Source organism: Brassica oleracea, chromosome C2 (assembly GCF_000695525.1).
Source record: "Brassica oleracea var. oleracea cultivar TO1000 chromosome C2, BOL, whole genome shotgun sequence".
Lineage (NCBI taxonomy): Eukaryota > Viridiplantae > Streptophyta > Magnoliopsida > Brassicales > Brassicaceae > Brassica > Brassica oleracea.
In genome coordinates, this window is record NC_027749.1 from 4,405,360 (window position 1) to 4,417,830 (window position 12,471).

At 31.6% G+C, this 12,471-nt stretch overlaps 1 protein-coding gene across 1 annotated transcript; it reads right to left on the reverse strand.

Annotated features, from left to right (window-relative positions):
* Positions 1 to 9,959: 9,959 nt before the first annotated feature.
* On the reverse strand, positions 9,960 to 11,459 carry LOC106321563 (protein GrpE-like). The gene is made up of 3 exons (XM_013759817.1): positions 11,138 to 11,459; positions 10,399 to 10,902; positions 9,960 to 10,316 (listed from the first exon to the last, which is right to left on the reverse strand). The coding sequence occupies exons 1-3, from the start codon at positions 11,372 to 11,374 to the stop codon at positions 10,101 to 10,103; spliced, it is 957 nt and encodes a 318-aa protein (XP_013615271.1). The 5' UTR covers positions 11,375 to 11,459; the 3' UTR covers positions 9,960 to 10,100.
* Between the last annotated feature and the right edge of the window lie 1,012 nt (positions 11,460 to 12,471).

The window sequence follows — 12,471 nt, forward strand, 5'->3', positions numbered from 1 at the left end:
AGCTATCTCCAACACAAACAACAACAACAAGAGAGCAACACAAAGCTTCAAAACCGGCAGCAACCAAACGACCTCAGCTCACAAAGATTCCGGCTTCCAGAAACTAATCCAACCGTACAAATCCAAGATAAACAAGTCGACAATACCTCTGCCAAATTTCAGCTCAATAAGAGAAGATCTCACCGTTGGATTTACCAAACACCCAAGACTGCTCTGCTGAAGAACTATGGCGACCAGCTTCAAGAAAACCCAGACAACAGAAGATCCAACCGTTGAAATCCAAATCCCTCCGGTGAACCTCTAACCCACTGACTGAAGAAGCTTCCCACAAAATATCAGCCCGATCAAGTTCCGTTTGACCCTCCAAATCCAGTCTTGAAAACACCTTACGAGTTTTCTCCTTCTCTCTCTTTTTCTCTTTTCTCTCTCTCTTTGTCTCTCTCTCTAAACTCTATTATTGTGAGTCTAGTGACAAAGGGGAACATTATTATTTCTTAAGTTCACCCCAATTGGTCATCTCCATCTAGGAGGGACCCAACATTGCTTACTTGGTGTAGAGGAGGTGTATGCGCCGAGCTATGGTTTGTCCGATTGATTCGTCCCTATGTTTTGTTAGCTCTGCGATTGAGTTTCTGGTAGTAAGTGTAGTAATGGCCTTATAAAAAGAAGACATCTTTATAATGTATGATATGTTCTAAAGTTAGCTAAACTAGTTATTCCAATGGTATTGTTTTCATGTTACATATATATCTATTTAAAATTTTTTGGTTATCCATGTCTATTTAAGTTATTCCTTCTTTTTGGGGACAAATTACTTTCGCGATGTCTAATTGCACTTGGTAGTAACTTTTAGCACTTCTTCAATCAAGTATACCCAAAGCCGGTAAACATCTTTTAAAAAATTCATTATGGCTGTCTGGACTAGGCCGGGCATTTTATCCGTTAAATTTGATTCGATTCGTTATTCGTTTCGATTCGATTCGAAAATTTCGGATATCCGTAAACCTTCGAAGCAAAACAAATACTAAAAATCAATATCCGTTAAAATCGAAGCAAATCACAAATATTAAAATTTTGGAAGCTTATATTCGATCTGATCCGGTAATATATAAATACATGTATATCTTGATTATATTTAAAAAATTTAATGTATAAAATTATATAATTGTTATTCTAACATATGATTTGACAAATTCTATTCACATTATTATTTATATAAAAATATTACATAAAAGAATAAATTTATGGCAATTATAACTTTTTCTTAAGTTTTGTCTTATTATAATTGATAACTAAGTTTAATTTTTTTATAAAATATGTAGATTCTCTTTTCTTTTGATTTTTATCTTATATATCATGCAAAAAAATATTTTACAAAACAAATTTGTATCAAATTTTTAAGATTATTTGCATTAATCAAAACATATGAGATATCCGTAAGTATTCGTAAATATCCGCAAATATCTATTTATTTATCGGATATCCGTAAGTATTCGTAAATATCCGCAAATATCTATTTATTTTTCGGATATCCGTTTTTCCGAATATCCGTATTTTTTCGAAGCAAAGAATATAGAAAAATTAGATACTCATGGCATACGAAGCAAATCACAAATATCTTCAAAAACCCGGATATCCGATCCGTGCTCAAGCATAGTTTGGACATTGACTATCAAGCTGATGATAATGTAAGATCTTTCAGTTTCTCTGTAGAATTATTGTGTTCAGAGGCAGACCCACCGAAGGAAAAGGTGGGTAAAATGGTACAGGTTAAATGTCAAATACATTGTTTTTTGAATTAGAACACTATAAAATCAGCGGCTCAAACGGTGTTTGTGTTCATATATAATTTTTTGAAAATTATATATTATGACACAGGTAAAAATAAATGCTAGGTCCGCTACTTATTGTGTTGTAAAACATTGATCTGTCAGTATTTCTGGCAAAATTCTTAAAGATAAACAAATATTTTTAGTTCGAGTAGAAAAATATTAAAACTGATGTTTGGAATTTTCATAATTAAGTGATATCTGAGACAAAACAAAACAAAAAATTCTGGATTTCTGAAATGTATGGTTTTGCCCAAAAGTTTCATAGTTTTATAAAATATTAAAATTTCATATATTTATAAACAGTTTTGTTGTGGAGCTTCTTGTCCCATATTTTTTTATGTGGTTTTCAAATGAAATTAATCTTTGACACTTTATTCAGAGCTAAAACATATTATTTAACTAGTAATATACTTAAATGGATGCATAAGATGGACTTTTTTTAAGGTGAAAATTGAGCGGAAGAAATTTGAGACAACAGTTCGATAAATGATGAGTACATCGAAAGATCAAATCTAACGTTGGTGTGGATTAGTGGAAGGTAGAAAATTGAAGAGCGACGAGGATTGGTGTGGAATGGGATATTTTTTTGGTAAAATTGGAATGGGATGATGTCCACACTCTGATATAATTACTATTTATTAGTTTCATTATTTATTGGTTTCATTGATTGTAATTCATTATGAAACTAGTATAAGGATTTAACTGCTCCTGTCAATAAAAATGGCCGGACCAAGTAGGTGATCTCATTGAAGATATGGGCATTCATAGCTACGTAGACAACTTCTTAAGCACAGCTTCGTATACCCATGTCACTACTTTTGTTTGGTAATACTAGATGTTTTCCTGCACCAGAAATAAAATTCTAAAATTATATTTATAAATAAAATTTTGTTAATTATTTAGTTTTATTATTTGTTTACAATATTTTAATTCTAAATTTTAATTTAATTATACATATAATTAAGATAAAATAAATAATTTTTATTTAAATTTATATTTAATAATATATGCATATCTTTGAAATTATAGTCTTGGAAATACTTTTATTTATTTATTTTGGCCAATATATATTAAATCACATTCTATGAAATTAACTGAAATTTTTGTTATGTATATAATTATCAAAACATAAAATTAAATAATATTTCTATAATTTGTAAATATTAAAAAAAGAAATAATCATAATGAGATTAGAAAATTACATTTCTTTTTAAAATGCATAAATTTTTGAATATTTGTTTTAGTAATACAAATTATAAAAAAATTTGAATAAAACTAAAGAATATTTTCGAAAATTACTATATTTTATTATATTTATATTTCTCCTATTTGTTGTTACATTCATGATGATTTATGAGTTATTACTTTATTCTAAAAATTTACCAAAATTATAAAATAACATTAAATGTAAATGTTCATGTCACAATTAGCTCAAGCCATGTCATCTTTGTTAGTATGCCATATAATCATTTTTCTTTCAAAATTAATGTGGTAATGACACATGACAAATCACTTCTCGAATAGTGTGCTGGGATGGCAAATAAGTACATACGTCATTAAATGTGAGTGCGATAACTCAAAATATCATTTTTGTTTTTCATATAGTTGCTATTAAATTAACATTTGATTATGTCATTTGTCCTCAACATTAAAGATAAATGAACAGTACACTTATAAATATTGGGACGTACTTTAACCACGTAACATAATCCTTCTGTTTTCAAATAATGATATTTGAGTTTTTCGTAAACAAGAACTAGTACTTTATAAATCTATCATTTCACACTAAATAAATTAGACTCTAAATTCATTGTGCGAAAATAATTTTTTATAATAAATAAATGTAAAGTTTGCAAGGAAATTTGGAATCATTAAATGAAATAAAATTGTTTTTCTAAAACATAATATATAAAGGAAGGAGGTACAGATATCTTATTATCATTCATAGGCAAGAAAAAGCTAAAGTTATTTATTTTCAGAAAAGATTTCTAAAAATGTATAGGATATATATTATATATAGTGAAATTATATTTAAAAAAAAGTTGTTATATAGTAGTCTCAAAAGAAAAAGATGTTGATGCCAGGAAATAAAATAACAGAAAGATCTAGTCGGCAAGCGAATTAATCCAGGATGCCCGCTGTCTAACAAAAATAATTTGATTGATGGTATTCTAAAAAGTATATTAGCCAGAATCAATTTTAGGTCATGAACATAATCATTAGTATTCTCGCTCTAAAATTTCAATTTATGGTTCCAAATGTTTAGATCTGCACGCATCCGCACATAAAATAATAGTAACAAAAATATTTACATATATTTATGTATATATTTTCTTTTGTTATTATTTAGGTTACACCGCAGTTGTTACGCATGTTTCATTTTCTCAAATGTTATAGAGCAATTGCATATTAAAGTATGAATATGAAATGAATGTCAGGACCAGTTTGCATAGTCACTGACGACTTCATACATATACTTATGTTTAAGCTGTGTCTATAAACATATTAAATATAGGGTATAGGTGGAGCAGGACCAATAAGTGGTCAAAAGATAATATGCATAAATCATGATAAGAATGCGATGTTTTTTGCATGAATCATATGATCAATACATGATGTTAAATTGTTAATATACAAAATCAGTAATACATATTTAGCATCATCATGATTAAGTATAATTCTAAATGAGATTAAAAATCGAAAGCTAGTTAACTCTTCATCACTCAAGTATATATTCGTATTCCCGGTTATATACATTATATACGGGATGGTATACATTTATAGTACAAGAACATAATTTTCATTTGGTTGTAAACCCATACAATATCTTTCAAGCATATAAGGACGGAATAGACTAAGGGTATAAGACCATCTCCAACTCCACTTTATTTTTCACTTTTTGCTTTATTTTGAATTAAGTTTTGTTCCAACCCTACTTCATTTTTAGCTTCAAAATGAAGCAATGAACAATGTTGCTTCGAATTTGAAGATCTACTGTATATATCTTCATTTTTTTAAAGATGAACTTTTTCATTGTATATTGGTCCTTAACTTTTATTTATTTTTATCTTTTGCCAAAATAAACTATATGCTTTAATATAATCCAATTAATTTCAAAATTTGGACTATTATTTTTATCTAATCAGATGTTTATATCAAAAAACATATGAATATTTGTTTTAAGAACTTTTTAACTCGATTTAAAAAAATCAAAGATAAATAAGCTCATTTCTTACTCTAAATACTTTTGTTAATCAATTATAGAAAAAGTTATATATGGCATTTTTATACAAATTATGATGTTTTGTGTTTGTTTATTCATGTTATGTAATAAATTCATTATCTGAGAATATTAAATTTATATTAAATAATGATTATGTTGGATTATTGTTAAAATAACATAGTTAGGTAAAATAGGTAAATATAAAAAAGTATAAGGTATCTATTGATAATTAATGATAAAATAAATATACTTGGAATATTTCTTTTATAAGAAAGAAATGAAGCAAACCATTGGAGTGAATGTTGTTTCATTTTTTTCTTCATTTTGAAGAAAGTGAACTTTTGAAGATAAAAGCCTACCATTGGAGATGCTCTAATTCGACGTCAAAAAAAAAAAAGACTAAGGGTATAACATATTTTCTGATCAAAACCAACGTTAGGCTTTTAATTATTTGAAGTAAAAATTGTATGGTGAGAAGGTAATATCCACTCCTTAATTTGAGTTTATTATCTTTTTGAGTTTCTTATGAAAAGAAATTCTTAATTAAATACGAAATAAAACCTAAGAGCATAATTAATGGGGAGTTTTTATGGTGGAGTTGTTCTTATTAAGAGACGGATTCTTATATTCCGCTAAGAACTCCACCCTAAAACCCCCTATTAATCATGCTTCAAGAGTCAATAATTTTATATTCTATTTCCGTCCATAGTTTTTTGGTTTAACGAAAATAACAAGTGTGGTTCATAGTAGCACAGGTGTGAACTAAGAAAGTCTCTTCTCATTTAATCTAGGATATGACTATCATTATATGACGAGACAGGTTTGGTAATGACGAGACAGGTTTGGTTAACTATTGGTAAAAAGGATGAATATGTATGCCCGTAACATTTAATTGCTCAACAGTATTTTTGGCATACCTTTTCTCACATCACAAACGTTTATTTTAGCTCATCAATCTCATTGCTTATGCAATGAAATATTATTTTCTTTTCTAAAACTATAATAGCACAAAATAATACATTAACTAGATATGTCGAGGTCGAGGACACCTAAGTGTTACCAAAAGAATAACTGGCACATTAGGATGGTTGAGTTGTTGAAATTATATATCACTATCTAATTTGAATTTTAATTATAACTGGTCGTGTTTCAAAAACAAAATTATAATTGGTCGTTACAATTCTTAAGTGGCAGAATCATGTTAATCTTTGGCTTGACATTCGATCAGTTATAAAAAAATATTTCTATGAAGAAAAACTGATCTTCATCTTTTTGTATATTAATTGACCTTAACTAGCGTTTTTTCCACGTGTTTCACGTGTTCTGGCGTGGCATATGGATTTGCTCATTTGCTGCAGAACTCAGGTGTAAAGCATCTGGTCTTGGTTCAACAAAAATGATTCTCCTCGCAAATCGTGAACGTCACAACTCAAAATTCTTGACAAACCCAGGAGTAGCTGACAAGAAAAAAGTGACAAACCCAGGAGTGGATCAATGATGTTGGTACTTGCTGGTGCGAATGCACCAATAAAATGTTAATTATGTTCATATTACATATTAAATTTATAACTAAGTTAGCTTAGTCGGGAACAGTTTTCTTGAACTTTAGCTGGGAATAGTTGCACCCGGCAATTTTTTTGGGTGAGAGTTCGATGCACCCACTTTCACATTATTTTACATATATGTGTGCGTATAATATGTTTTATCTACATGATGCACCCACTTTCACATTGTCTTACATATACTTGTGCCTACAATAAGTTTTATGTACATGATGTACCTATTAAAATAATCTACTTCTGTGACACTTATGACTTAGCCAGTAACACGATACCAATTGTTTTGTTTGTTTTTAGTTTCAATATCATAGAAACGGAAAGCCCATCAGAATTCAGGAACATAACGTAAGGAAACGTTTTTTTTTTATGTTACTAAATCTAAAGGTAGTTAAGAATTCAGATCTGAATAGAACAAACCAACAAAAACTAAATTTATACGAAAAGCACGAGCTGTCTTGGCTAGACCGTCTGCAGTTCAATTTTGCTCCCTTGTGAGATTTTGAAGTCCTGAAATCTTTGCTGAAGAGCTGCAACCTTTCCTAGCTCTATTAAAAAATTTGGTCATGCCTCCGAGTTTTGTATCATTGAAATGACATCTTAATTTGCAATATGTCCAAAACATCCAAATTACATATCATAATTGGTTTTAAGTTAAAAACTCATAACAAATCAGAATTTAATATAATAGTGCCCCAACACATCATATCAAACTGAACCGAAATTGATTTGGCCCATCGAAAAGGGTCCGACCAATCCTAAACTAACTTTAACCCGAATGGTTCGGCGGTCTGACTTGAACTGACTCCTAGAGGTAGGGAAACGTTAATATACCAAAACATCCAAATTACATATAATTAGGTAAAGAGGTTATGTTACAAAAAAAAAAGGGTAAGGAGGTTAATACATTTAATTAACTTATGGGTTTTCTATGTTAATTTGGATTTCGGTTTACATTAGATAATACCTGATATTTAAAATATCTAGTATCTACTCTATTAAAACTGAAGTACAGTACAATATTTACCTATTTTTAAGTGATTTATTACATCTTCTTCTTTCTTTTTTAACTAATTTAAACCATTTTATTTATTATTTTTTCCAAATAATTCGACTTCATTTATTACAGAGTACAAAATAGAACTTACATGTTTTTATTACATCTTTTACATTCCGTTTTTCACTTTTACTAATTACTTCATTAATTATATTTATCATAATAATTCAACAATATTTATTTTACGTGTTAACCAAAATAATTTCACAAGTTTGAATGAAATTAATTCGTTCATAACAAAAAGTCAATCGGTTAATATTTTTTTATTTATTTACAGAATCAGTTAGACATGGACATCCAGGTACCCTTTCGGGTACGGATCGGTTTTCTTGGGTATCGGATTTTTGTGTTTAAAATTAAATTTTATTCAGATATTATAAATTTTCAGAAGGGGTTCAGACTGAGATCTTTCCGGATTCGAATTGATTTGTAGGAAGCTAAAATATCTAAATAACTTATGTGTTTAGAAATTTCATTAAATAATTTTTTAAAATGTGAAATTTAACATCCGCACGGACATGCGGATAAAGCTCTAGTTTAGATTTATTTCGTTATTTTTCTAGTAAAAAATTGAGTCAAATTCAGTTTTTTAAATCAGGTTCAAATTCAGTTATAAACGCGCAAGCCTAACGTACACACAACACATGCATTGTCCTAAAATATAACGATGGAGTGGGATAATAACACACACGACACATGCGTATCCCATCATAATTTCGTGTGATAGTTACCAATAGAGCGAACTGAGAAATTACTTTAACATGACGGGAAAATAATTTTTGTTTCAATCTGTTACATTAAATTCAATTTTATATGCAAATTAAACATCCTATAAGCAAATTACAACATTTTTTATTTACGTCATCAAATTCTAGTTCTACAATCAATAATATCTTTTAAAAGTACCAATAACCAGAAAAACAAAAAAGTTCGTGACGGAAACCTTTAGCTACAAAATAACAAGAAAAAATTACACTGTAACGTACTTTTTCCTTCTCTTAACACTTTAGCATATTTTTTTTGCATGTGGTGTACTTCTAGGTTATAAAATTCCTAAATTACCCTCTCAATTCTAACCAGAATGAGTTGATCACATTTAATTAAATCGCTGTGTGAGTTTTTTTGTTTTCTCTTCTCCTCTCTCATCTTTTTTTTCTCTTCTATTTCTCTTCTTCTCATCTTCATCACCGAAAAAAATAAAGACATAGTAAATATCAACCACCAATTATGAAATTTAATGTTCTTTTGTTTCTTGTCTTTTACTCCTCTGTTTTTAGATTTATTAATTTTTCAAATCTGGAAAAATGGTGATGTTAAGGTGGTGGCGTGACTAATTGGTGGTGGTGGCGTGACGAATCATTGGTCTCCTCGTTGCTGGTGGCAGAACGTGAAGGAGGAGCAGAAAAGCTTGATGCTGGAGGACGAGACAAGACGTGGTCACGCGGGACTGGTGCTGTTAGACAGAGAAGTCGCCGGAGTGATCACACCAACTTTGACCATAACCAAAAATGTGCAAAAACCTATACCTACGACCACACCGACTTTCACCATAACCTCTCTTTTCACAACCAAAATCCTGACCACACCACCTACCGATCTGCTATTCATAAAGTCTTTGACCATATGATTATTGGCCCTGATCTCTCTTCTCTCAACCGCAACTTTGACACAACACGTTTAATATTGACCACATCATCAAGTCTGGCCATAAAATCTCTCTTCCCTTGTCCATCTTTTTTTATGATTTGTATTTACGTTAACAAGGACCCTCAAATCAAATTAGATTAAATCATATCTTATGGTTACTATTGAAGTCCAATACACAATAAACCTACCAACAATTAATAACAACTAAAGCAACTAACTAGATGTTTAAACCATCCCAACTATAGTCACGATTCTCTTTCTTACCCAAAGGTATTTTCGTCAGACAAAAGCAACTAAATTCTAAAAATAAGACAAATAGTACCCCTCAAATGTGAAGAGGCTAAATATGTTGAAAAAGTAAACCATTATGTAACTCTCTCGAATAACAATGACAATAATTAATCGTACACTCGGCAGTTTTGACTTTTGAGTGTGTGTTAGGTAGAGAGGTGTCGAGTTACAGTTACTCACCGGTTATACCTTACCAGTTACCACTGACCCAACCTGATCAGATATCATATACCAACTGACATATATCATCAGCATTGTCTCTGCATGGTCCTCACTTTCAAGCTGAATACAGCTAACAAAATCCATTATCTTTTGGTATTAGATACTGAAAATTTTCATTGTTAATCGAAAACTTCGTTCTATTTTCTCGACTTTGTAGAGATGATATAATGTCACAACAAAGAATAACAATAATTAACCTTAACCGAACCCCTCTCTCTCTCTCACTCTCTCTCACAAACACACAAAACTGCAAAGTCTTGATTGTCGTTCATTCAAGACGAAGCCGCTTCTGCTTCTTCTCCGTTTCCTTGTGCCTTAGCTTCTTCTCCTCCAGCTTCTTGGGTCTTTTCTGGTCCGGGTCCAGCTGATACTTTCACCATTGAAGGACGTAGAAGCCTTTCCCCTAGCAAGAAACCTTTCCTGTATTCTTCAAGTATTATACCTTCTTCATATTCCGCAGAATCCTCTCTCATTATTGCCTCATGAAGCTTTTACACATCAAAGAAGAAAACCAAAAAGATCAAAGAGATGTCAGCTGATCAAACAAGAATTAAGACATTAATAACGTACCATTGGATCAAACTGTTTCCCCACTGTCTCCACAGTGACAACACCAAGCGATCCCAAAATTTCCACAAACTGTTTATATATGCTCTGATAGCTGTTAGTGACTTTCTCCTCTCCTTCAGTCTCCACCTTAATCTGAGACTTAGCTCTCTCGAAATTATCCAAAACAGCCAAAAGATTCTCCACAACCTCTCCCTGAGCATTTGAAACAAGGTTCAGCCTTTCCCTCTCTGTCCTCTTCCTAAAGTTGTCGAAATCTGCACTGATTCTTATCAACCTATCCTTCTCCACAGATAGCTCATTGGTTAAAGACGCTACTTTATCCTCAAGCTGAAACTTCTCATCTTCGATGGACTTCAATGATGCCTCTATCTCAGCAATCTTCTCCTCGTTATTCTCAGCTAAAGCTTCTTTATACGAACTTAACAACGCTATGGTAACCGCCGCTTCTCCTTCTTCCTCAGTGCTAGTATCTTCACTCTCAACACCAACAGCACCATCCGTCTCCTGATCCATTGATTACATAAGAAACAAAATTAGAATAACGCAACACAACAAAGATTAAAACTTTGAGCAAAATACTATATACCCATCTCTCAAATTCAACAATTCTCACCAGAAGATTCTAAAAAACTACACAGAGTATCCCCAATTACGAAACCCTAAAACCTAATTTACCCAATTTAGGGTTTACAGAACCACCAAAATGGTAAAGCAGAAGTGCGCCTTAATCGAAAAGGACCTGGACTTGGGGTTCGTTGGATTCGACCTCAGTCTCCGTCGTCTCGGATTCTCCAGAAGCGAACGGTGCGAAGTTTAGTAACCGGAGAGGATATCCACCGGAGACGGAGCGGAGAGAAGCTCGGCGAGAGAGCGAGACGCTGGCGAAGGAGACGCAGAAGGGCTTAAAGGGCACAGAGGGTGCATGAGGAAGAGACGGTGTGAGGTGTAAAGACGGCGTTTTGAGTAGACCGGCCATCGGAGAGAGTTGGGTGAAAGAGTTGGCGGCGAGGGATAAGGAAGAGAGAGAAAGAGAGGGAAACAGTTTCTCTCTCCTCCTCGTTATGTAAATCTCCTTTTCTTTGGTTGATCTAACCGTTGGATGTAGTTTTAATATGTTGATCGGACGGTCTGTCCTGGTTTAACTGAAGTATGTAGGGAGTTCATATGGAGAGGGAAATTTCTGGAAGTCTATAATCAAAGATTAACCATTTTCACATTTTGTATAACCAGCACATATACTTTTCTTGCCAACATTTTCACAATACAGCCAGGCTGGAGTGGTTCAATGTGTTCTCTCTACTATCTAGTTGTGAAGGCTTTGTGAATTTTCAGAAGCAATCTTGTGGCATGATTAACTAGATTTACTATTTGGGCTTACTATATGAAAGGCCTATGTGAAAGCAAGCCCGACGAGTATACTAAGATAAGATCCTCCTATGTAGAGACACAGGTGAAATTTAAAATTAATTCTTTTAATTTAATTGGTTATTAGCATTTGATTTTTTATTTATTTAATTAAAGTTTTAAAAGAAATTAGTCCTAGAATTATCTAATCTAATCTATATTACCAAATAAACAATTAAACATGTTAAATGATAAATGAATTAACATAATTTGGTTATAGAAACAATTAAATATCATATATTACATTATATAAATATAGAATATACATATAAATACATATGATATTATAGAAATAATTATATAAACGATTTTAAACATATTTCTATTAATAGTGGATACAATAAATCATAGATTACATAAAACTAATTAACCTAAACCTAATAATATTTCTTATACTCACTCACTATATATATATTTTCTAAAAATTTATCCAATGAATGCATAACAGTCAAATATACAATTTTAAAAACTTGCAGCCATTTTTCTATGACAAATGTTGGTAGTTAAAGATGGCAATTGGGATCACTCGCAACCCATTTGTCCCGCCCCGCCGCGGTATCATTTTCAGTTGGGTCTTTGCGGGACGCGGGCCCTAAACCCTATGACCATTCCCGACCCGCACTATAGCAGCGGTTATGCGGGTCGGCCCGCGGGCCATATCTTCAAAGC